The sequence below is a fragment of the Moschus berezovskii genome, chromosome 17, assembly GCF_049115385.1.
Source record: "Moschus berezovskii isolate FMDL1 chromosome 17, NW_MosBer_1.0, whole genome shotgun sequence".
NCBI classification, from domain to species: domain Eukaryota; kingdom Metazoa; phylum Chordata; class Mammalia; order Artiodactyla; family Moschidae; genus Moschus; species Moschus berezovskii.
In genome coordinates, this window is record NC_142476.1 from 4556332 (window position 1) to 4580895 (window position 24564).

The 24564-nt window shown below is 52.3% G+C and overlaps 1 protein-coding gene across 10 annotated transcripts in view; it reads left to right on the forward strand.

Annotated features, from left to right (window-relative positions):
- SOX13 (SRY-box transcription factor 13) overlaps window positions 1–24564 on the forward strand; it is a 49615-nt gene that overhangs the window by 5309 nt on the left and 19742 nt on the right. For 2 of the 10 annotated variants that reach the window (XM_088845106.1, XM_088845108.1), the window contains exon 1: window positions 3117–3268. The exons of 1 other annotated variant lie outside the window; for it this stretch is intronic. In XM_088845106.1, coding sequence (XP_088701232.1) covers window positions 3126–3268 — 143 coding nt within the window. In that variant the 5' untranslated portion in view covers window positions 3117–3125. Of the gene's footprint in view, window positions 1–3111; window positions 3269–5937; window positions 7399–9464; window positions 9594–9627; window positions 9960–24564 lie in introns of those variants that run through there. 7 more of the 10 variants (XM_088845109.1, XM_088845110.1, XM_088845114.1 and 4 more) reach the window with 6 other exon arrangements.

Genomic DNA, 24564 nt, shown 5'->3' on the forward strand with positions numbered 1-24564 from the left:
GGGGTGAAGCTGAGTGTTTGAAAAGGGCTCTGTGCTGGAAAGGCCTGGCCAGGCCCACAGTAAATTGTGCTTCGAATGGGAATTATTTTTGTGTTCTGTGTTTGCTTAAGAGGGCTTGCTCCTGCCTGAACTCGCTGCGATCCTCACCCTCTGCTAGTCCTCTTCCTGGAACTCAGGTATGTTAGCCAGGAAGGCTGTCACGGTGCTTGTCACCCCTCTGGGGACCAGGGCACATGGAAGATTGCTTTCACATATCCTGTCATCTGCCTGTCTCCCTGCTTTCAAGCAGGAAAGCATGCCCTGGGTTAGCCCTGTTTTGACTGCTCTTTCCTTGGCCTACCTTCCAGCTCCTTGGGAAGGTTCAGGTAGGAGATCTGTTACAAACCAGCTCAGCAGTGCCACATTCACCTCTGCCTCAGCTGCTCTGATCAGGAGTGACTCTTCCTTCTAAAAATTCAAATACTTTCTCTAAGCAGCAGTGAGATGGTAGTTCCCTCCTAAGAGGAGTGGAATGGGGTGGATGGGACGTTCGGTTCCGCTCTAGGGCCTGTTGCATCCACGGGCCTAGCCAGAGAGCCCTGAGACTGACCCTGCTCAGGCTTCATGATGGTGAAGGCCCTTGTGGTTCCTCTGGACACACACCTCTGTGCAGAGTGAAGTGAACTCTGAGAGGCTGAGGGGTGAGGAGGAAGTGGCCAGAGTATCCCCTGTCTGCTCCCAGGGTCATCCGGGGTGAATCCGCGGCCTGGGCACAGCCCGGGATATGTCACATGGGGCCCAGCATCTCAGGCGTGCCCTTGAGAACAAGCAAGAGGAGCAGCAGGCACTGGGAGCTCACCCGAAGGTTGACGACACCAGCCAGGGGTGTTTTTATGGGGGAGGGATGTTGGGATCGTAGAGGAGAAGAACGAAGAAGTGAGGACGGTATCTCTAGCTGCCACGTTTTTTTTCTTAAATAGCATCACTACCTAGGCCCGCTTGGTCCCTCTGGGAAGCCTGACACATGCCGTCAAATCTTAATTCAGTTCTCTCGACACACGCAGCAGACTCGCCTCCCACCATCAGTGGCCTTCGCGTTGAAATGCCCTCGGCGTGAAGCCCCATACCTGAGCAGCCCGGGTGATCGCGACCTGGTTGAGGGGGATGGTTTAGCGTTACTCTCCGTCTTGCCCCTCTATGTCTTCTGGGGACGTGTCCCAGGTAGAGTGTCAGTGCTTTGGCTTGAAGAGAGGGGAATGCGAAGGAGCCACAGATAGGGCGCGCCCACTCAGGCTCCCTTCTCTGGTGGCTTGGGTCCGTAATCCCTGCCAGACCTGGAGCTCTCTGGGGGCCCCACCCCAGAGGAGGCCAGACTGATCTCCCCTGCCTCACCTCCGCCAGACCCGCCCCTCGCTTGACTCGGAATGGAATGTGCCGCCTGTGCAACAGGAAGGGGTGGGAGCCAGCTCCAGAGGGCCTGGTCCCGTCCGTCCCTCCCCCACGGAGGGGCAGGGGCCTCAGGGTTGGGTCCTGCTTGCTCCTTGGCAGGCCTGGAGGTGCCCCACTCCAGCCCCAGGGCCTGCGCTGAGTGGGCACGAGGTGGGTGCCGTGAGGACCTAGGTGCAGCCTTTTGAAGGAGCAGCCACGGTGGGGGGTTTTCTTTGTAAGGCCAAGATGACGCTCAGTGACCAGCCAGAGTCAAAGCGCACAGCGATCCAAGCGCCAGTAGCTGGGAGTGGCCCACCCCAGACCTCCATCCTTTCTTGACTTCTGTTTTGTTTTTGTTATTTTGACTTCCGTTTTAATTGTGGCTTATATTTTCTTATTCCAATATTTCTGTAGTTTCCAAAGGTAGTACAGCAATAGGTGTTATAATCAGAACAGAAAGGATTTAAAATATATGTAGAATTGCCAGACTGTGAAACAGAAAAAGTGGTCCGTGTTTCTTCTCTGGAAGACTGGAAATCAAGGCTTGACCAACAGTAGAATATTCTGCTGAAAGAGAATGGTAGGAGGGGCAATAGTTTGAAATATAAGAGGCCTGTAACACTGGGCTGATCCCGGTGGGCTGTGGGCTGGGGTGGGCTGCCCAGGGCCTAGGCCCGTAGGCCTCCTACTTCTGGCAGCTGGGAGGAGGCGGGAAAGGGAGGGAGCTCTGGCTAAAGCTGCCCTCCTGCTGACTCAAAAGAATCAAGTCCTACCTGGCCACACAGGCCGGCCCGTGCACCCCGGGTGTGCCTTTCTGACCCAGCCTTGCTTCTGCACCCTCACCCCAGCCCAGAGGAAGGAGCCTGAAGTCACTCACCCATTCCTGTGAGGCTCTGGTTCCAGCCCCGTCCCTTGTAAGGTAGGGTGGGGTGGGGTGGGGAAGGAAGCACGAATAAAAGCGTAGTGGGGAGGGGTTGGAAGGACGCCTGTTTCCAGGTACAACCAGGCAGTCTGGGGCCAGTGGGGCGCGGACAGTGGGGAGTGAGCGGGGAGCCGCTGAAAGCAAAAGGGAGGGGCCCTCCAGCGCCTGCCATTTCTCTGACTTGCTTGGCTCCCCTCTCCGTGGCCGGTGGAGAGGGGACGGTGTGTGAAAGAGCGTGTAAATGCGTGTAAGCCCATGCCTGCTAGCCCTGGGGAACCAGGCAGTACCTCTAACAGCCCCTGGAAGGCAGTGGGCACATTAGACCGGTGTCAGGGAGGCAAGGGGAGAGAGTCCGGCAGGGCCAGACTCAGGAGCCGGAGTGAAGCCTCCCCTCCCCCTCCTCCCCAAGCGTCAGTTCTCCCGGGCTTCTGGTGCCCTCAAAGACTGGCGGGCTTCTGGTGCCCTCAAAGACTGGCGGCTCAGTTCTAGCCAACCAGGGAGGCGACCACCCACCACTCTCCTCTCTGCAGGGACGCAGGCTCCTCCTCTGTCATTGTTGGGGGGGACTGTAGCCCCACCCCCCAACCAGGAGGCTGGGGTTGGGGAGTTCAGTGGGGTCCCCTCGTTTGGGCTGGTGAGGCCAGGAGATCAAGGCTTCCCTTAGTGGGGGTGAAGGGCTCAGCTGTCCCAGGTCCCCAAGCCAAGAAACGGGGCAGAGAACAGAGAAAGGGCATCTTGTTGGGGTGGAGGTGGGTGGCAGGGGAGAGTTTCTCCTTGGTGTCTGAGGAAGTCAGGTATGAGGGTGACTCTCCAGAGTACAAGCGAACTCGTCTGGGTGGGTGGGGTTCCTGGAGCTGTGCAGTGCACAAGCTGCACAGCCCTGCGTGCTGGCCCTTTGGGAGCTGGTGCAGTGCTTCGGGCTTCTGTGCTTTTCACAAGGTAAAGCCCCTTTCTCTTCCACCAGATCTACTTGCCCTTGGATCCATACTCCTCAACTTGAGACTTGCAATTTGGAGGTGGTATTTAGATATTTGTTTACTCTCTCTAGGTGTTGACTGACTTGGAGTTTGGGGAACCAGAATTGAGGAAAGTGCTTGTACGTGAGCATGGGTGTGTGTGTACCCAGCAGTTTTAGGGGGTCTGGAGAGTCTGACTCTCCTGTGGAGTCAGCGTCCTGTTCGGGTAACTCACCGAAGGGTGAAGCGAATTTCCTGACTCCTGAGTCAAGGCTCTCAGATGGGGCAGGGAAGTGGGGAGAGGGAAAGTCCCTGCCTCCCCTAACAGTAACCTCTCCCCAGGTGCCTTCCCTGGCCTTTGACCCGCTGAGACTTTGTGTCCTTGCCTTCCCTACTCCCTCTCCCATCAGCAGCGTCATTCATCCCTTGTCCTTCAAGATCCTTCTCTTTGATCTCTTAGGAGATGACTGGCTAATCAGATTTACCCATCTAAATTCATGTGCTGGTGGCAAGTTAACAGGTAATTCCTGAAGCTCTTTCAACTGACCTTTTAACTAGCCACCAGGCCCTATCAATCCAAGAGGTGACTGTCCAAGTGGGAACCTGGGGTGGAGCTGGGGTGGGTCTTTGGCCCAAGGGTGCTGCTCCATCGCGCATCCATCCAGCAGGCGGGAGGGGAGCGGTCTCAAAGCTGTGCCCTGCACACGGGCTGAGAGACCAGTGAGGCCCTCACACAGTTTTGAGGAAGGTAAAGGTTAGATACTGACTGATGAAGTGAAGGTCGGGAGGTGCGGGGGGAGGGCTGCAGATCGTCCAAGCATCCGGGAGGGCACCACAGCCAGATCTGGGCAGTCAGGGAAGGCTCCCTGGTGGCTCAGAGGGTAAAGCATCTGCCTGCAATGAGGGAGACCCGGGTTCGATCCCAGGGTCAGGAAGATCCCCTGGAGAAGGAAATGGCAATCCACTGCAGTACTCTTGCCTGGAGAATCCCATGGACAGAGGAGCCGGGTGGGCTACAGTCCATGGGGTTGCAAGAGTTGGACACGACTGAGCGACTTCACTTTCTTTCTTTCTTTCTTTTAAGGGGAAGCATAGTGACCTAGGAAGTGAGGCGACAGCTTGTCCAGAGCAAGTCAGGGAGAAGGTTGTCAGGGCAGGTCTCCCCACATCTCCCAGGGGCCCACTGGGGTCTCCAAGGGCATTTCAGATATCCTGTCCCTCACCAAGGACCTGGAGCATCGTGACTTTGCAGGGGAGGGCGATTGGTGAGCGCTCAAAGACAGGGTAGCTGGGGGCTCCTGGCAGCCTTGTTTGGCTATGGATTGTGTGTGGCAGCATGGGGAGCATGGGTTTTGGGGTGCACTGATATGCATGAGATGTGTGGGGGCTGCCTGTGGTGCGAAACCCAAGTGACCCAGGGACTGGAAGCCCAAATCTCCCCCAGGTAGGCGGGGGACAAGGAGTAGGGGGGACTGGACGAGGGATGCGGTACAGGATTGCTAGGGCCAACTGCAAATTAGCCAGGCGGGCGCTAAATGCCTTTGCTGCTTCTGCCCTCCCATCCTTCCCGGCCCTCCTGAAAATCAGCAACTGTGTCAACAGCGGGGTGATTGTGCTTGGCCGGCGGCAGGGCCGGGCAGGTGCTGGCAGGGCCGCCCAACCCCATGCTGGGAGCAGGCCGCTCAGGCTGCCAGGGCCGCGGGGTAAACAAGGCCGCACACAGGCTGGCTGGAGGGAGGGTAGCCGCAGGCAGGCAGGAGGGAGAACAGGTGTCTCAGGAGGCTGCAGACACAAAGGCTGCTTGTCTCCTCCGCCCTGGCCCCAGGGAGCAGCCCCTCCCTGGTAGGCCCACCCCAGACCAGTGGCCAGGTCAGCCAGAGTGTGCTGGGCTGAGGGGAGTGCCGGTGCTGACCTCCAGACTCCCCTATCTCGGGGCTTGCTTTTTTTAATTTTTCGCTTGAGGCAGGGGTAAAACCAGTCCCTATCAGGCACTACCCTGGGGGCAGGACACCTGACTCTGAACAGATCCACTGTACGTGAGGCCTCTGTGGGTCTGTTTCCCGTTGGAAAGACAGAAAGACCCTCGCAGTGGCCGAGGCAATGCAGGAAGAAATGGACGGGAGCGAGGCAAAGGCCCTGGAGCTTTTCGGAAGAAGGGCAGCCAAGGTTAGGAGTGGTGGAAGGTGGAAGTCCTGGGACCAGGGCTGCAGGTGGGCTTCGGAGTGGAGGTGGCTGGGTGCAGCAACACCCCGTCCCTCCATATCCTTAATGAAACAAACCTTTACTGGACACATGCCAGGGGCCAGGCACTGCACTAAGGAGGGGGGAGGCAAGGAAGAATAGCGGCACCTTCGTGGACAGGAGGATTCTGGAGCCAGACGGCCTGTGTGGCCTTGGGCAAGTAACTTAAGCTCTCCGAGTCTCAGTTTCCTCATCTGTAACATAGGGTGACAGGAGCCACTGCAGACAGGTAAATGAATAATTGCAGTCCAGTCAAGTACTAGAGACCAGGGATGTCCAAGGGCTCTGGAATGCCCTGGAGGAGCAGTCAGCTCTTCTAGGATTTTTAGGGAGTGATTCAGAAAGGAGGAGCACCCTTGTTTAGTTCATTAATTTCTTTCTTTTTGTTTTGACTGCGCTGGGTCTCCGTTGCTCTGTGCAGGCTCTCTCCAGCTGCAGCGAGCAGGGTGCTCTTTTTTCTGTGGTGCGCGGGCTTCTCGCCGGGGTGCTCCTCTTGCTGCGGGCAGAGCGCAGGCGCGGCAGCTCCGGCTCGGTGGCTGTGGCGCACCGGCTCAGCGGCCTCGCGGCGGTGGAATCTTCCCAGAGCAGGGACAGAACCTGTGTTCCCTGCACTGGCAGGTGGATTCTTAGCCACTGTGCCACCAGGGAAGTCCAAGGAGGGGCAACATTTGGGCGCTTTCTGCTCAAGAATGTAAGCCTTTCAGGCATGGGCACCCTGTGAGCTGCATCCCTGAGGTGTGAAGGCGCATATTCTCACTTGCATTAGGGTCTGTGAACCTCAACGCTGGAGGCCAGGGCGCAGAGGGCCTTAGCTGCGGGTGAAGGGGTTTGGGCTCCTCCATAACCTGCTCCAGGGTCCGGTAACTTTCTTTCTCCTCCCACAGCAATACATTATGAACCACTCAGTCTCCCTCTGGAATGCTCTTCAACTCATAGAGAAGCAGGATGTTTTGGTAAAAACACCGTGAAGTCTTAGAATCACAAAGTTCTGGATTGGAAGCGTTTGGATTTGAATCTTGAGGTTGGGCCGTTTACTTAAATTCTCTGAGCTGCATTTTCCTTATCCATAAACTGAGGCAGTGGGTTGTCCTTTCTGGCAGAGTTATTGTAGCCATCGAGGGAAGTGCTGAGACACAGCAGTTGCCCAGGATTTGCCTCTCAGGGACTGTTGGGGGTACTCTCTGCTTGGTCTTGCCAGTGCCATCACCCTTCCTGTGCCTAGGTTTCTATATCTGTAAGGGAGAAACGGTGCTCTGTTTACTTCCTTCCTTGATTTTCCAGCTGGTAGCAGGCCAGGCTGCCCACTTTCTGGGTCATGCCCGACACCCAGGGCCAGAAGGGTCAGCCGCAGCCTTCCCAGGGCGCTAGCCAGGTCTGCTGGACCAAGTGCAGGGGGCTGACCTCCCATAGTCCAGCCCAGATGCTGCCCGCTAGGCAGCAGCCAGTGGGCTCCTTGTCCTGCCTTCCCGCAGGAGCTCCCACAGGCCCTCCAGGCTCCTCTAACCGTTGCTGTGGGGGTGTTTGTGGGGCCAGTGGGCACAGAAGTCCTGTGGACCCCAGAGGAGACTACGGCCCTGCTCTAGACTCTGTGTCCTCAGGCCTGTCCCTTCATCTCTAGGAGCCTTGCTTTTCCCATCAGCAACTTGGGAAGGACCACTTGTACCCTCTGGAAAACTGTGAATGCTGTGTTGCTGTAGCAGGAGAGTCAGGTGAGGATGAAGACAGCTACCCTGGTGATTTTTGTGCAGTTTCAAAATCCGGTTGTGGAGTCAGACGCTTAGTCACAATTCTGCATCTGTTCTTGGTGGCGCCTTCCACGCACAGGTCTTGCCACGTGGCTCATCTCAGGGATGCCTCGCAAAACCGTGTCAGGTAGGGAGGGCAGAGACTACCTCACCCCTTGCTTTGTGGATTGGGAGACTTGAGACTTACAGGCAGGGTGGTGGGGCCTCTTAGTTCCACACTGACTGTGGGTCTGAAGGGATGAGGCTGGTCCACGGGGCCGGTGGGATCTCTGCAGGAGCCCCTGGCCTGCTGCCCCTGGCCTGGGGGGACTGGTGATGGGAAAGGGCTCGGGCATCAGGGAGTGCCTGGGGTCTGAGGGCCTCTTGGCTGCTGCAGGGAGCCTGTCCTGGGCCCAGATCTGGAAGGATAGTTGCCTTGGCAGAGGCCATCATCCTCCTCCCTCCTTCATTTGCCACCTTGGCCATGCTCCGCATGGCATGGCCTTGTTTTATCTCCCTCCTCTGTATCAACATTTCTCAGGGAACCGTCCGGGAGAGGTGAGGTCAAGGAGAGAAGTGGTTACGGAGGGGAAGGGGGGAAATTGGGACTGGGAAAGTACTCTGCAGTACCCTGGCCAGGTGGTCAGATAGTGGCTTCCTAGGTAACCCTGGAAACAGCTTGAGTAAGAGGCAGAAAAAGTAGCAGCGACACTTGGATTTTCTGAGGGCTGTGTGCATATTTACGTATAATTTGCATGTAGCCAGTACACTGAGCTCGATTTCTATAATGTATACCAGGCCACATCCACATCTGCCTTTTGCTGTCGCTCGTTTCAAAGCCGGCTGCTCCTGGCTCTTTGCTCTTGTCCGGCCGCACTCCCACTCCGTTCCCCCAGCCCCTTCGCAGAGGGCAGGGAGGGACAGAGAGCCGGCTCCACGGCTGCCGGCTCTGCCGATCGCCCCCTCCCGGGGTGAGCGCAGGAGGCGGTCCCCGGTGACCCCACCTGTGAGTGGGGCTCAGGGCACCTTCGCAGTTCAGTGCAGAGCTCGGCACTTGGCAGGCGCTCGATAAATCTGAGGATAAATCAAGGTTAGGGACGAGAAGGGACTTTGGAAAACAGACGTTTCCTGTTCAGACTCCTCGGGGCCCAGCTTTTGTGCCTGAAGACAGGTGGAAGGGGAGAAGCGAGCCTCTGGGAGCCGGTCTCTCCCCTGTGGCCAGAGGAGGCGTCTCTTTCTCTTCTTGGTCTTGCAGAGATAGTGGTGCGGATGCTGCTGCTGCTCAGTCGCTTCAGTCGTGTCCAACTCTGAGCGACCCCAGAGACAGCAGCCCACCAGGCTCCCCCATCCCTGGGATTCTCCAGGCAAGAACACTGGAGTGGGTTGCCATTTCCTTCTCCAATGCGTGAAAGTGAAAAGTGAAAGTGAAGTGGCTCAGTCGTGTCTGACTCTTCGCGACCCCATGGACTGCAGCCCACCAGGCTCCTCCGTCCATGGGGTTTTCCAGGCAAGAGCGCTGGAGTGGGGTGCCATCGCCTCCTCTGTGGTGCGGATGAGAGGAGCAGAAAAGAAGGGCCCGGCCTTCTACGATGTTGTTGTTCGGATTGAGAGTCTGTTATTAGCAATTTATGATGGCCAGGTCTGCAGCCAAGCACATTCTGTTCTCCAGTGTTGAGGGGAGACTTGGAGGGCCTTAGCAAGAGGCTCGACAGGAAAAACACCCTGTTGCTCATTTCAGGACCAGGGCCTCGGCCTGGGCTGGCGGCAGCTTTAGCGCAGGGCCAGTTTGAGCCCAGCCCTGTGTGGGGAGATGCCCTTCTGGGTGGCACGGCCTCCCCATGGGACCTCAAATGGCTCCTGTAAATGGAAGGAGCCCCCTCCCACGTTGGTCCCTGGGTCTTGGGTTGCTGATTGCTTTCTGTCAAACGGGGTCAGGACAGTGATTAGAGCAGAATCACTGTAGTTTCTTGAGACGGCAGGGCCTGGGAACACTTCTACAGAGAAAGAAGAGCGGCTGTGTGAGAGAAGACCCCGGAAGAGGGGCAGCAGGCAAGATGACCACCCTTGTGGAAAGAATGGTGCACAAGCAAAACAACCCCCTTTCTGCAAAAGAGCTGAGCTGGTGGAATTTAGCTCAGCGGCCGCGAGATCGGGGCAGCAGATAGAGCTCTGCGGGCGCCGGGGCCGTGTGTGTGCAGGTTGTTGTGTGGCGTCCCGGAAGACCGTGGAGAGGGCAGGAGCAGCACGTGCGGCGCCCCCTCCTCCAGGCAGGCTTCCGCGCTTCCCTGGACTCCTCGCCGGTCCCCGTTCCTGGAAGCGGGCCCCCTTTCTCCGTCCGTTCATGTAAGTCGGTTTCCTTCTCTCTGTGGTTTCCCTTCATTCTGTTCCCAGCTGTTTGGCTTTGACTAGAAGTAGCCACATAAGCCATTCTTCAAGGGGTCCGCATTCCCCCAGGAGGCCAAAGTGCCAAAGGGCAGAGCACTTTGGTTGTCGGGGGGCTTCTCAGGGTCAGGTACAGTGCTGCCTGATCCCCAGCCTCTGCTTCATGGCTGGGAGGAGCCTAGTCTGCTTCCGGAAGAGTGAATCTCTCAAGTAGCTATTTCTTGCATCCCAAGCATGTCTCCAAGCTTGCTGCCATCAGATGGTTGTTGAAAGGCAGACTCACTGGAAGGATAAGAAGCTTTTGTGGCACTCCGGAAAGAGCCAAGGGTGAGAATGTAATGCGTTGGGTAGTGGGGGACAGAGATGCTGGGCAGTGAGGGAACTGGCCTGGTTTCCAGCTGTGAGGATTCACTGTTATCTTATTATTATCCTCACACAGCTGACGGCCACTCAGTCCTGAGGCAGATTCCCTGTCCTCTCCTCTGTGGGTTGATACCCTCTTCTGCTAGCCAGGGGTCCATGAAAGGGTGAACTCAGCTCTGATCCAGCATGGATAGATTTGTTAGATGTGGAACACGCACTCTGGGCCCAGCATGAGACTTGGGGCTCCACTAGCAACCCCCGTCCTCTGCTAAGACAGATGTTAGTAGGGTGCCTCTGTGCCGGGTACTGTGGAACAACGGTGCCTAAGCTACCAACCAAGAGGCTGAGGAGCCCTGCTGGGGTAGGAAGAGCAGGGGTGGGGGTGGGGTGTAAGTTTAGAGAACAGTTAGGAAGAGATCTTCAAGGTCAGAGGGAGTCTTGAATGCAGGCCAAGGAGCCAAGCAAGACTTGGTTGACAGTGAGGAACCAGAGAACATCTCAGAGAACTTTCAGAATGGGTGGCTAATTCACTGAAGCCAAAACTTGTCTCTGTTCTGCAGCAAAATTCCAGCGAACGCTGTACTTTTTCTTTCCATTCAAAGACATTTTTGCTGCCTTCAAATTGTGCTGAGCTGTCTGGTCATAGAGACCGCTCTCTTTCCCCTGCAGGGTTCTGGGCTCCCAGGACCGGGACCACGCCTGGCAGCCTGCGAAGGGATGTTCCTTCTCCTGGTCCCCTGACCACACTCACCCGGGCTTCAGTCCCACGGGGCTCAAGGGAGGGAGTACAGCCAACTTTCTGAGATGTGCGATTTTTCCATAAATGAGCACACTTATTTTGTTCAGGCTTGATGAACGTTAATCTCTAGATGTCTTTTTTAAAGGCAGTGTTTTGTTATATTTTTTAACAACTAAGATATTCAGCGGATGGATAAGTTTTCAATTCAGTTCAGTTGCTCAGTCGTGTGGCTTCCCTGTCCATCACCAACCCCCAGAGCTTGATCAAACTCATGTCCATTGAGTCGGTGATGCCATCCAACCATCTCATCCTCTGTTGTCCCCTTCTCCCACTTTCAATCGTTCCCAGCATCAGGGTCTTTTCAAATGAGTCAGTTCTTCGCATCGGGTCGCCAAAGTATTGGAGCTTCAGCTTCAGCATCAGTCCTTCCAATGAATATTCAGGACTGATTTCCTTTAGGATGGACTGGTTGGATCTCCTTGCAGTCCAAGGGACTATCAAGAGTCTTCTCCAACACCACAATTCAAAAGCATCAATTCTTCAGCTCTTAGCTTTCTTTATAGTCCAACTCTCACATCCATACATGACTACTGGAAAAACCATAGCTTTGACTAGACAGACCTTTGTTGACAAAGTAATGTCTCTGCTTTTTAATATGTTGTCTAGGTTGCCCATAGCTTTCCTTCCAAGGAGCAAGCATCTTTTAATTTCATGGCTGCAGTCACCATCTGCAGTGGTTTTAGAGCCCCAAAAAATAAAGTCAGCCACTGTTTCCACTCTTTCCCCATCTATTTGGCATGAAGTGATGGGACCAGGTGCCATGATCTTAGTTTTCTGAATGTTGAACTTTAAGCCAAGTTTTTCACTCTCCTCTTTCACTTTCACCAAGAGACTCTTTAGTTCCTCTTCACTTTCGGCCATAAGGGTGGTGTCATCTGCATATCAAAGGTTATTGATGTTTCTCCCAGCAATCTTGGTTCCATCCTGTGCTTCTTCCAGCCCAGCGTTCCTCATGATGTACTCTGCATATAAGTTAAATAAGCAGGGTGACAGTATACAGCCTTGACGTACTCCTTTCCCGATTTGGAACCAGTCTGTTGTTCCATGTCCGGTTCTAACTGTTGCTTCCTGACCTGCAGAAGCTGTGCCCCATACCTCATTATGTGAAGGCACTGGGTGGGGGTGGGGAGGAGACCAAACCCTGCCCACAGGGAAGCAGTAATCCCTCTGAGGAGGTGAGACAGGATCTTCAGAACCAGCTGCATTGTGAGAACAGAGCCTTTTAGCTGAGTGGGCCAAGGCACCAGAACTCTCTTTTTTCTTTTTTAATATTTGCTTTAAAATTTTATTTATTTATTTATGCGACTACTCTGGCTCTTAGTTGTGGCCTGTGGGATCTAGCTTCCTGACCAAGAATCGAACTTGGGCCCCCTGCACTGGGGGCTCGAAGTCTTAGCTTCCGGACGACCAGAGAAGTCCCGTGTCAGGACTCTTGAAGACATTTTTCTCTCTGTGAGCTTGGTTTCAGAGGCTGGGTGCAAGGTGGAGTTAGACAGATCCCTCCTTGCATCCTGTCTCTGCTTCTTCTGAGCTTGGAGATTTCTGGCAAATACTAGAACTTTCTTTGAGCTTAGTTTTTTCACCTACAAAGTGGGAAAAGAATAATACCTACCTCCCAAGTTTAAAGGGTTCAGTGAAACGATGTATATATTACAGTGTCTGGAGTACGCTAGATTCCAGTCAGTGGGGCTGACGTCAGTGTCCTGGCCGTGGCAGTTGTCGGCACAGTGGTGCAGCTCTCCTGGGGCCTTCTGGATGTAGGGGCAGCTCCTCCCTGGGGTCATGAGCACGGCTTGTATGGGATTTGGGAAAGGGAGAGTGTGGTGGGCAGACTCTGTCAGCTGTGACACCTCTCTCAGCCTCCCATCAAGTTCTTCCTTCAGATGTGTACAGATGTGCTGCATGACCCTGGCCAAGTTACTTAGCCAGTCTGTGCTTCAGCTTCGGGAATTATAAATTGCTGCTGACAGTCATACCTGGTACTAAGACGATTAAATAAAAAGGGTTACCTGGAAACTTCAGACACTGTCTGCCCTGGGGGGCGGTGGGGGGAAGTTCTTATCCAGGCATTTGCTGCTGCTACTATTGCTGTGGTTATTCTGCTGCAGGAGTGGCCCGCGCGCTCAAAGAATCAAGGGCAAGAACTGCTGCCCCCAGCGCCCCGGAGCTCGGAGCAGGGGTAGGGTGTGCGGTGGAGGCGGGCTGGGGTGTGGACCCCAGTGTGCGGACCTCGCTGTGGGGGCACCGCTGCCCCCAGCCCCCCCGGAGCTCGGAGCAGGGGTAGGGTGTACGGCGGAGGCGGGCTGGGGTGTGGGCCCCAGTGTGCGGACCCCGCTGTGCTGGCGCTGGAAGGCAGCCCAGAAAAGACGGTGAGCTTTCTCACCCACCAGCTGCAGGCAGGGCGTCGCCAGGTAGAGCATAAATGATAGTTTGGCTCAGAGTACTGCCTCCTGTCCTTTACCCAGTGTTGTCCCTTAATCAGGTCACTAAGGGGGACAGTTCTACACCAAGTAGAATGGATTTTTGCAAAACTGGTGAAATTCGATTGTCAGTCCGAATCGCTTGAAATCATGAAACCACTGCATTCACCAAACCCAACTGCTGGTGAATTTTTATAATTCATAGTAACAGACAGCCTTTAACTAACCTTTGGACTCTGGGCACTCCAGAGCTGCCTGCAGGAACCCAGCAGGAAGTGGAGGCTGTCCCCCAGCACCCAGCAGCAGACAGGGCTGATTGGATTGGGGGCACCTGCGGGGAAGCTGCCTTTTCTCAAGAGTCCTTGTGCTGTGGTTTTGGAATTGGAGGCAGGTGGACCTTCTGTCGGAGAAGGCAATGGCAACCCACTCCAGTATTCTTGCCTGGAGAATCCCAGGGACAGAGAAGCCTGTTGGACTGCCGTCTGTGGGGTTGCACAGAGTCAGACACGACTGATGCGACTTAGCAGCAGCAGCAGGACCTTCTCTGGGATTTTGCTTCCACCCTTCAGCTTCAGGGGCCTCAATTATAAAACGGGTTTGTTTTGTTGCTACCAAAAATGTCTGTGAGGTACTTAGCTAGTTGTTCTCACACAAAAACACGGCAGGTGCTGTCACTGTCTTTCTGCTGATGTGGGCCGCGGCCTGAAGGTGGGAACCAGGGCCTTAGCAGCACTTGTATTTCTGCAGCATCAAAGACCTTGGAGCCCTCCCTGACTTAAAATTTTATCTCTGAGAGAAGAAATAATAATTTATCCCATGAGCAAATGGAAAAACTGAGACCTTGCAAGTTTGGGTGGTATGTCCCAGGCCCCACAGTGAGTTCCAGGTGTCCAAACCCCTAACAGTTGTAGGGGGTTTTCTAAACCATCAAGTGTGTGAAGCATTTTGACATTTAGAAAATCACTATGCTGAGGCTCCAAGCAATTTGCTGGTGTGTGTTTTGACTCCCAATTTATAGATAGGAAAACTGAGGCTCAGAAAATTAGGACTTACCTAGGATTGTACCTTGATTTTGTGGCAGAGCTGGGGCTCCAACTCAGACCTCCGGCCTCCAAATCCAGGGCTCACTTCCACTGTGTACTCAGAGTTATCACGTGGGTCTGTGTGATCCTCTCCGCAGTAACTTTTCCCCTCCAAGCAGGTAGATCTGTTAGGGTGACTAGTCATGGACCAGCAGGGAGAGGGTTAAATTCCATCCTAAGTGAGGGCAGGTTTTGAGCTGGGCACCTCTAGTGACCCCGTCACTGACCTTCGTCCCGGGTCAGGGTGCGGGCTGTGGGGGAAGGGAAGGAGAGTGGCTCTAAGGGCTGGGTAGGGACCCTCATCTCCCTTCTTCACTGGACAAAGATGGACAGAGGTGCCAGTGGCTCTTTTCCATCTCCATAGACAGTCCCTAAGGTTCCCCTGTGGTAGACGGCCATCAGCAGGGCCTGCCCTCTCAATCAGGCCCTGGGACCCCGGCAGCGCTTAGAGACATTGGAAGTCCTGTGATGTGTTCTTGGGTAAGTGGGAGCTGGGCTAGTTTTTTTTTTTTTTTTTTTACCAGTAAAGGCACCAGTAATAGAGAATGGAACTATTAAGTGACCCTTCTGGCTGGATGGGACTTTGGTCCCAGCCTGTCATTGATTGAAGAGGAGAAGGAAGGTTTGGGTGGCCCACAGAAGCCAGTGTCTCTGAAATAAGTGGGTGACTCTGAACACTGGGAAGCTTCTCCATTCCCTCCTCTCCCCAGGTGGCCCCCACCCCAGTCACCCCGTCTATTAGCTCAGACCTACTTGAAAACATTTGTTTGGATTATTGTCCCTGTGTCCTCCCTAGATGGACCTCAAGGAGGTTCAGAGCTATAAAGTAGACTGATCAGGGCTGCTCAGCAAGTCGGGGATAGGGAGAGCTGTTCTAGAAGCCAGGCGTCACCCAGCGCTTTCCTTGAGACTGCCACCCCAAGAAGGACAATTGAGGAAAGGATTTCCAGGAAAGCAAGGAGCTGACTTAAAAGAAGTGAGCAAAATCTCTTCCTCCATCCTCACCTTCCTGCTCCCAGACCCTTCCCCTCCCCACTGAGGAATCCTAAGTACACCTGTCTCCGAGTGACAGGGAAAAGCCTTTAATTGTACCTGGAGGTGAGGGAGGCACTGAAGGGAAAGCCTGCTAACTGGTGGGGCAGGTCTCGCTCTGTCTGGCTCTGGCCTTTTTAGACACTTCAATTAGTGAAGTTAATGATGGCTTTGTGCGCAAGGGGCTCCCCAAGGCAGCTGATCTCCAGCCTGCACACCCCCGATACCTGGCCAGACCTGAGTCCCCAGTCTGTGAGTCTGTGTTATGCCTGTCTGCAAGATTAAAGGTGCCAGGAAACTGTGAATTATTAGCAGTTTCACGTTCTCCATCTTTTTTTTGTGGTGACTAACATACATAATAATGAAATTGACTGTTTTAATAATTTTTAATTGCATCGTTTGGAAGCGCTAAGTACATTTGCGTTGTGCAACTGCCCCTGTTGGCTATCTCCAGAAGTTTGCCTCACCCCAAACTAAAACTCTGTACTTGTTAAATAATAACTCCCCCTTAGCTCCTCTCCCCAGCCCCTAATAACCTCTATTTTACTTTCTGTCTCTATAAATTTAACTGTTGTAAGTACCTCATACAAGCAGAATCGAGAAATATTAGTCTGTTATTTCACTTAGGCTTATTACATTTAACATTTTCAAGTTTCCTCCACATTGTAGCATGTGTCAGGTCTCCTTTTTAAGGATGATGATATTCTGTTCTCATATATACCACGTTTTATTTTATCTATTCACTCTTCCATAGACACTTTCCACCTTTTGGCTGTGGTGAATAGTGCTGTAAAAGCACGGGTGAGCAGCGTCCCTTCTCGGCCCTACCTCACATCCTTTGGTTATACACCCAGAAGGAGAATTGCTGGATCACATGGTTATTCTATGCTTCCACTCTTAAGAAACCACCATATTGTTTTCCATAGCAGCTGTAAAATTTTACATTCCCACCAGCAATTGTCTGCATCCTTGCCAACACTGCTTTTTTCTTTTTTTAAAATAGTAGCCATCGTATGGGTGTGACGTGGCATCTCGCTGTGATTCTCCATCTTTTTAAGGGGAAGTCAGGCCCCGGGAAACTCTAAGACAAGTCCCGCGGGCCCGCATTTCCGGGTCTCTGTCACCACCTCCATCCTGTACTTTTGCTATGCGCTTGTCCTGTCGAGAGGAGCAGACGAGGCGAGGGTTTATAGGTTAGGAGGTTGGGGTTAACAGGTACACTCAACTATGTATAAAATATAGCCAGTAAGAACCTACTGTGCACCACAGAGAACTCTACTCAGTATTTTCAAGGCTATGGTTTTTGCCGTGGTCATGTATGGATGTGAGAGTTGGACTGTGAAGAAAGCTGAGCGCCGAAGAATTGATGCTTTTGAACTGTGGTGTTGGAGAAGACTCTTGAGAGCCCCGTGGACTGCAAGGAGATCCAACCAGTCCAACCTAAAGGAGACCAGTCCTGGGTGTTCATTGGAAGGACTGATGCTGAGGCTGAAACTCCAATACTTTGGCCACCTGATGCGAAGAGCTGACTCATTTGAAAAGACCCTGATGCCGGGAAAGTTTGAGGGCAGGAGGAGAAGGGGACGACAGAGGATGAGATGGTTGGATGGCATCACCAACTCAATGGACATGGGTTTGGGTGGACTCTGGGAGTTGGTGATGGACAGGGAGGCCTGGCGTGCTTTAGTTCATGGGGTCGCAAAGAGTTGGACACGACTGAGCAAATAAACTGAACTGAACTGATAAGCAAAAAGAATCTGAAAAAGGATATATATGTGTAACTGAATCACGTTGCTGAACACCTGGAACTAACACAACATTGCAAATCAACTATACTTCAGTAAAAAAAGAAATTAAAGAAAAAGGCAGCGGGTGAGGTCCTTCTCCTACCGTGCTCTTTCTGCTGACTGTCAGGACCCTTTCCTTGCCTTCTGTCATAGGAGCAGAACAGCCCTGGCCCATCAGAAGTGTCTGGAGGGTGAATGACCTTCAGGGGGAGAAGGGGGTTTCAGTAATATTGAGCTTTAAAGAGTTGGATTGTTTTAACCTGGGCATTGGGTAAATTACGGTACGGCTGCTGCAGAGATGTGCAACAATTACAAATGGCTTCATAACGAACTTTCTTCTTTTTTTGCTACACCGCATGTCTTGTGGGATTTTAGTTCCCCAACCAGGGATCCAATCCAGGCCCTCACAGTGAAAGCGCAGAGTCCTAACCACTGGACTACCATGGAGTTCCCTGAAGAATTCTATATGTTTTCCAGTTTTTAGTAACAGGAAAGCTTCCTCTGATATAGTGTTACATGTATATGGAGGGGAATAGTGTAAAACTTCTTTATGAGCTTAGTGACGGAAAAGAAAACTAGACATAGGAAAAAGATTTAATGGAAATATGCCAAAGTGTTATCAGCTGCCACCTCTGGATTAATGTGAAGTGGGTGACTTTAATTTTTTTTGTCTTTACGTTATTCTAAATTTTTCAGATTATCTATTATACAATGAGTACATATTCCTTTTATAGTCAGAAAAAAAATTGATAATAAGATGACAGCCACTGTTCATTTGGCACATGTGTTGAGTGGTCTGTGAAGTGTACAGCTCTGCTCAGGCTGATGGCGGGATACTAAGGTGTGGAGGTGTGGGGACAGAGGGCAAGGAAGGAAGGTCAGGACCCCGGCGAGGTGATCGCTGGGGGAGGTCCAGGAGTGGGCATCTCTGCGCCCTCTGATGCCGCCCTGAACTCTCAGCATTAGGACCCTGGTTTTGAATTATTTGATGTCTGCATGTGGCATTTGCCTTAGTCTTTTCTCACTTCAACTGAGCTAGGACCTGCCTGGATCCCTTGACCCCCATCATGAGAGCAACAGTGGCCCTGCAGAGGTTAATTTAAGGGGCAGGTGACTCAGCCTCCAGTAGGTGATTTTCCATGGCTTTTAGGACCTCAAGCACGTGGAAGAGAAACCAGTATAATCCAGTGTTTTCAAGAAAGTGCTCAACAGCCAGTCTCTGGGCAATTGTTTTGCTCACCACTCATTGGCCATGAACTTTGGCAGTTGTTTAGCCTTATTGCCAAATTCAGACTTAAAGAAAGTAGGGAAAACCACTAGACCATTCAGATATGACCTAAATTAAATCCCTTATGATTATACAGTGGAAGTGAGAAATAGATTTAAGGGACTAGATCTGATAGAGTGCCTGACGAACTATAGATGGAGGTTCGTGACATTGTACAGGAGACAGGGATCAAGACCATCCCCATGGAAAAGAAATGCAAAAAAGCAAAATGGCTGTCTGGGGAGGCCTTGCAAATAGCTTTGAAAAGAAGAGAAGCGAAAAGCAAAGGAGAAAAGGAAAGATATAAGCATCTGAATGCAGAGTTTCAAAGAATAGCAAGGAGAGATAAAAAAGTCTTCCTCAGCGATCAATGCAAAGAAATAGAGGAAAACAACAGAATAGGAAAGACAAGAGATCTCTTCAAGAAAATTAGAGATACCAAGGGAATATTTCATGCAAAGATGGGCTCCATAAAGGACAGAAATGATATGGACCTAACAGAAGCAGAAGACATTAAGAAGAGGTGGCAAGAATACACAGAAGAACTGTACAAAAAAGATCTTCACAACCAAGGTAATCACGATGGAGTGATAACTCACCTAGAACCAGACATCCTGGAATGTGAAGTCAAGTGGGCCTTAGAAAGCATCACTACGAACAACGCTAGTGGAGGTGATGGAATTCCAGTTGAGCTATTTCAAATCCTGAAAGATGATGCTGTGAAAGTGCTGCACTCAATATGCCAGCAAATTTGGAAAACTCAGCAGTGGCCACAGGACTGGAAAAGGTCAGTTTTCATTCCAATCCCAAAGAAAGGCAATGCCAAAGAATGCTCAAACTACCGCACAGTTGCTCTCATCTCACACGCTAGTAAAGTCATGCTCAAAATTCTCTAAGCCAGGCTTCAGCAATACGTGAACCGTGAACTTCCAGATGTTCAAGCTGGTTTTAGAAAAGGCAGAGGAACCAGAGATCAAATCGCCAACATCCACAGGATCATGGAAAAAGCGAGAGAGTTCCAGAAAAACATCTATTCCTGCTTTATTGACTATGTCAAAGCCTTTGACTGTGTGAATCACAATAAACTGTGGAACATTCTGAAAGAGATGGGAATACCAGACCACCCAGCCTGCCTCTTGAGAAACCTGTATGCAGGTCAGGAAGCAACAGTTAGAACTGGACATGGAACAACGGACTGGTTCCAAATAGAAAAAGGAGTACATCAAGGTTGTATATTGTCACCCTGCTTATTTAACTTCTATGCAGAGTACATCATGAGGAATGCTGGGCTGAAAGAAGCACAAGCTGGAATCAAGATTGCTGGGAGAAATATCAATAACCTCAGATATGCAGATGACACCACCCTTATGGCAGAAAGTGAAGAGGAACTAAAAAGCCTCTTGTTGAAAGTGAAAGAGGAGAGTGAAAAAGTTGGCGTGAAGCTCAACATTCAGAAAACAAAGATCATGGCATCTGGTCCCATCACTTCATGGGAAATATATGGAGAAACAGTGGAAACAGTGTCAGACTTTATTTTTTTGGGCTTCAAAATCACTGCGGATGCTGATTACAGCCATGAAATTAAAAGACGCTTACTCCTTGGAAGGAAAGTTATGACCAACCTTGATAGCATATTAAAAGCAGAGACTTTGCTTTGCCAACCAAGGTCCGTCTAGTCAAGGCTATGATTTTTCCCGTGGTCATGTATGGATGTGAGAGTTGGACTGTGAAGAAAGCTGATCGCCGAAGAATTGATGCTTTTGAACTGTGGTGTTGGAGAAGACTCTTGAGAGTCCCTTGGACTGCAAGGAGATCCAACCAGTCCATTCTAAAGGAGATCAGTACTGGGTGTTCATTGGAAGGACTGATGCTAAAGCTGAAACTTCAATACTTTGGCCACCTCATACGAAGAGTTGACTCACTGGAAAAGACTCTGATGCTGGGAAAGGTTGGGGGCGGGAGGAGAAGGGGACGACAGAGAATAAGATGGCTGGATGGTAGCACCGACTCGATGGACATGAGTTTGAGTGAACTCTGGGAGTTGGTGATGGACAGGGAGGCCTGGCGTGCTGTGATTCATGGGGTCGCAAAGAGTCGGACACGACTGTGCGACTGAACTGAACTGAACTGAAGGCTTTGTGTCCTCAGTAGTAAAATGGAGATGATAATAGCAACTATTTCACAGGGCTCAGGAAAGTATTAAGAGAGCTAAGGCCTATTGATGGCCCTCAGCATATTGTGTGCCTAATTTCTGTTGTCTAGTTTTGAGGAAGATTCTGATGCTAGGCCTCCTGGACGCAAACCACCTCTGTGCCTCAGTTTCTCCGTTTGTAAAATGGAGATCATAACACCAACTATCTCAGATGGTTATTGTGAAAATGAAATAAATTACTATAAATAAAAGTGATTCAAATAATACTCAGCACATGGTAAATACTTAGGAAATGTTAACTATGATCAGAGGGGTACACAACAGAGTGGCAACCAGTTGTGTGTGGGGGGCATCCACCAACTCATCTGATTGTCCCAGGAGTCCCATCTCGGTTAGTGCCCATTATTCAGTTGTTCAGTTCAGTTCAGTTCAGTCGCTCAGTCGTGTCTGACTCTTTGCGACCCCATGAATCACAGCACGCCAGGCCTCCCTGTCCATCACCAACTCCCGGAGTTCACTCAAACTCATGTCCACAGAGTCGGTGATGCCATCCAGCCATCTCATTCTCCGTCGTCCCCTTCTCCTCCCGCCCCCAATCCTTCCCAGCATCAGAGTCTTTTCCAGTGAGTCAACTCGTCGCATGAGGAGGCCAAAGTATTGCAGTTTCAGCTTTAGCATCAGACCTTCCAATGAACACCCAGGACTGATCTCCTTTAGAATGGACTGGTTGGACCTCCTTGCAGTCCAAGGGACTCTCAAGAGTCTTCTCCAGCACCACAGTTCAAAAGCATCAATTCTTCGGCAATCAGCCTTCTTCACAGTCCGGCTCTCACATCCATACATGACCACGGGAAAAACCATAGCCTTGACTAGACGGACTTTTGTTGGCAAAGTAATGTCTCTGCTTTTTAATATGCTATCTAGGTTGGTCATAACTTTCCTTCCAAGGAGTAAGCGTCTTTTAATTTCCTGGCTGCAATCACCATCTGCAGTGATTTTGGAGCCCAGAAAAATGAAGTCTGACATTGTTTCCCCATCTATTTCCCGTGAAGTGATGGGACCAGATGCCATGATCTTTGTTTTCTGAATGTTGAGCTTCAAGCCAACCTTTTCACTGTCCTCTTTTTGTTAAATACTTTGAATATCACCTCTGTTATTATTACCGTCTTGGGCTCCAGATGTTAAGATCCATATCTCATCCCACCCCTTTGCCAGATTTCTCTCTTTTCTTAGTTGAAATGGTCCTGCTCAGTTTCCAAAGGGTGCTGGTGCTGGAAGTTGGGGTCCCAGGCAGACTGGGGTGCAGACTGGCTGCTTTGGGGATTGCTTGATGAGCATTTTAGATGAAATCAGAGACTTGAAGCTGTTCTCCTCCCCTTGCTCCCCTACCCTTTTGAGAAGGAGCCAAAACCAAGAACAAGCAACGACTCACAAATATAAAGGGGACCATGAACATAACGGACAGGAGAAATCTTCTGCAGCAGTCTTGGCTGCCGGTGGGCCGATGGGGTAGATAATGGGAGAGGAAACATGGCCTTTGCAGAGAAATAGAACGGAACACTTTGTTCACTGGAAGAATGAACGCTACTTGAGTAAGAGCCACTCTCTTGGGGTTTCCGATGATGAGCTTGTCTTTGGGGAGATGATGGTGATTAGGTTTTCTCAAGGCGCAGGTGGGGTCCCACCCAGAAACCCTGGGGTGGGGGAAGGGAAGGTGACAGGGGAAACCGCAGACCTGAGCAGGGCACCCAAAGGTGAGGCCAGTGCGTCCCCGTGCAGCTCATGGGCCCTGGCCGCTGACTGCAGTGCTTCCAGTCACTTTGTCCTTCCGTTGTCTGCCCAAGCCAAGGAGCGGGATGTGCAAATCCCTCTGGAAGCTCCTGAACCTTTTCTCAAAGTATATCTTTTTATGGAGCCTTATGGAGAAGGAAATGGCAACCCACTCCAGTGTTCTTGCCTGGACGGGGGAGCCTGGTGGGCTGCCATCTATGGGGTCGCACAGAGTCGGACACGACTGAAGTGACAGCAGCAGCAGCAGTAGAAGCAGCAGCAGCAGGGAACTAGAGGGGCTTCCCTGGTGGCTCAAATGGTAAAGAATCAGCCTGCAATGCAGGAGATTCCGGTTCGATCCCTGGGTCGGGTAGATCCCCTGGAGAAGGAAATGGCAACCCGGTCCAGTACTCTTGCCTGGAGAATCCCATGGACAGAGGAGCCTGTTGGGTATATTGTCCATGGGGTCTCAAATAGACTGAGCAACTTTCAGTTTTTTCACAGGGAGGTACATCCCAGGGAGGAGAGGATGAGGCCAGGTGTATTTTCTGATTATTTGCCTGCCTACTTTCTGGGTCAAGACGGTATCCTGTCAACACTTCCCTGGACATATATTCTGTACCAGATTCTCTAAGCTTATGATTACCTTCTAATCACAAAGTAGGTATTGGAATCTCTGTTTTACGTGTGAAGAAACTAAAGTTTTGAGAGACTGAATCTTTCCCCCAAGTTTCCAAAGTGACCGTTTTTTTTTGTTTTTTTTTTAATTCTTCCTTGGCCATGACTCAAGAAACAACTGTAATCCTGTAAGCAGCAAAGACAGTGGCAGCCCGATCTTTGCTGGAGCGGATCCTGTTACCTGGGTCATAGGGAGCCAGGGCACAGCCAGCAGATGAGAAGACGTGGATCCGGGCATTAGTGATGGCTGAGTTCAGATGCCTCCTCTGGCCCTTGGGTGGGTCAGAAAAGGAGAGGCGAGCCCTTGCCCAGTGCCCTCAGCCAGGTGGTGTTCTGGCACTGCTTGCTCCTTTTCCTCCTGTCCCCGTGGTTAAAGCTCAGGGCTACCCGAAAAGGCAGGTCTCTGACAAAGCCAGTCGGCCCGGGCCGCACCGTTTCTTCCGCTCTCAGGCCCTGGGCGGGACCCTGCTTGTGCGAAGGAGCAGTCGCGCACGCCCTCATGCCTGGACCTGGCGCTGGGAGGGGAGGTCAGGACTGCAGCCGCCCCAGCCCTGTGGCCGGGCTGCTGACGGGGCTCGGGAGGGGCTGGAGACAGCCTCAGGTCCTGAAGCAGGAGGGCCCTGGAACGAGGGCCTCCAGGAAACACTGTCTACCTCCTCGGCTTTACCCAGGCCGATGGGGCAGCCCTGTCCTCCTGGGAATCTCAGTGGCCCTTCCACGCTGCCTGTTCTGTCTCTGCTGGGTTCTCCAGGAAGAGGAGACTCAGACGAAGCTCTGGGTGGGAACGGCACTGCCCATTTCTCCCAGATTTTTAAGTCCTTTGGGGGTCAGCTGAATCTTGGCAGCTGCCAAAACTGTCTGGAGCTGAATTTCTGTGCCGGCGATGCAGGGGGCTGCCTCCTCTTACAGGCTAGGACAGGGGCTCCCGGGGGCTCAGCGTGCCTCAGTCTAGCTAGTCTTGGCCGCTCTGCTAGGTGATGTATTACCTTGGTCATCCCAGAAACAGCGCAGGGACGGCGTGTGTTGGCCGTTGTCTCCACCTGATCTGGGCTAAACGGGGCTGCACCGTGGATCTGTTCACCCCCAGGCCCCACAGAGGCCAAAGAGAGGGAGAGAGCCTCGCAGGAAGGCTTTGTTTCAAGCCTGTGGCCAGCCCAGCTCCCAGCTCGGAGTAAACAGAGGAGATAGGATCGGGCGTAGCCAGGAAGGGTGGCAGGGTGCGGCCTGGGAGAAGAATGGCAGGATGTGGCACCGGGCACTGTGCTGGGCACCCACGCCTCAGGCCATTGTTCAGGGCTGCTCGAGGCTCTCAACTCTCAGGGGCCCTGAAAGGAAGTGATGTTCCTCTGGGACCCGTTCCCCTGGCCCTGCCCCTCCCAGCCACATGCTTCCTCCCTGGCAGTGCCCTCTACACCACCCATGCAGGGCCAGCCCGGGGGTGGGGGTCTCAGTAGAGGGTCAGGTGTGTGCCCAGAGGGGAAGTGTCGTCACTGGCCCTCCTAGGAGGGTCTGCCTTCCTGTAGCCCTGGGTCTGAGTCACCCGTCATGCTCCGATGACTGGAATTTATCTCTATCTTTATCT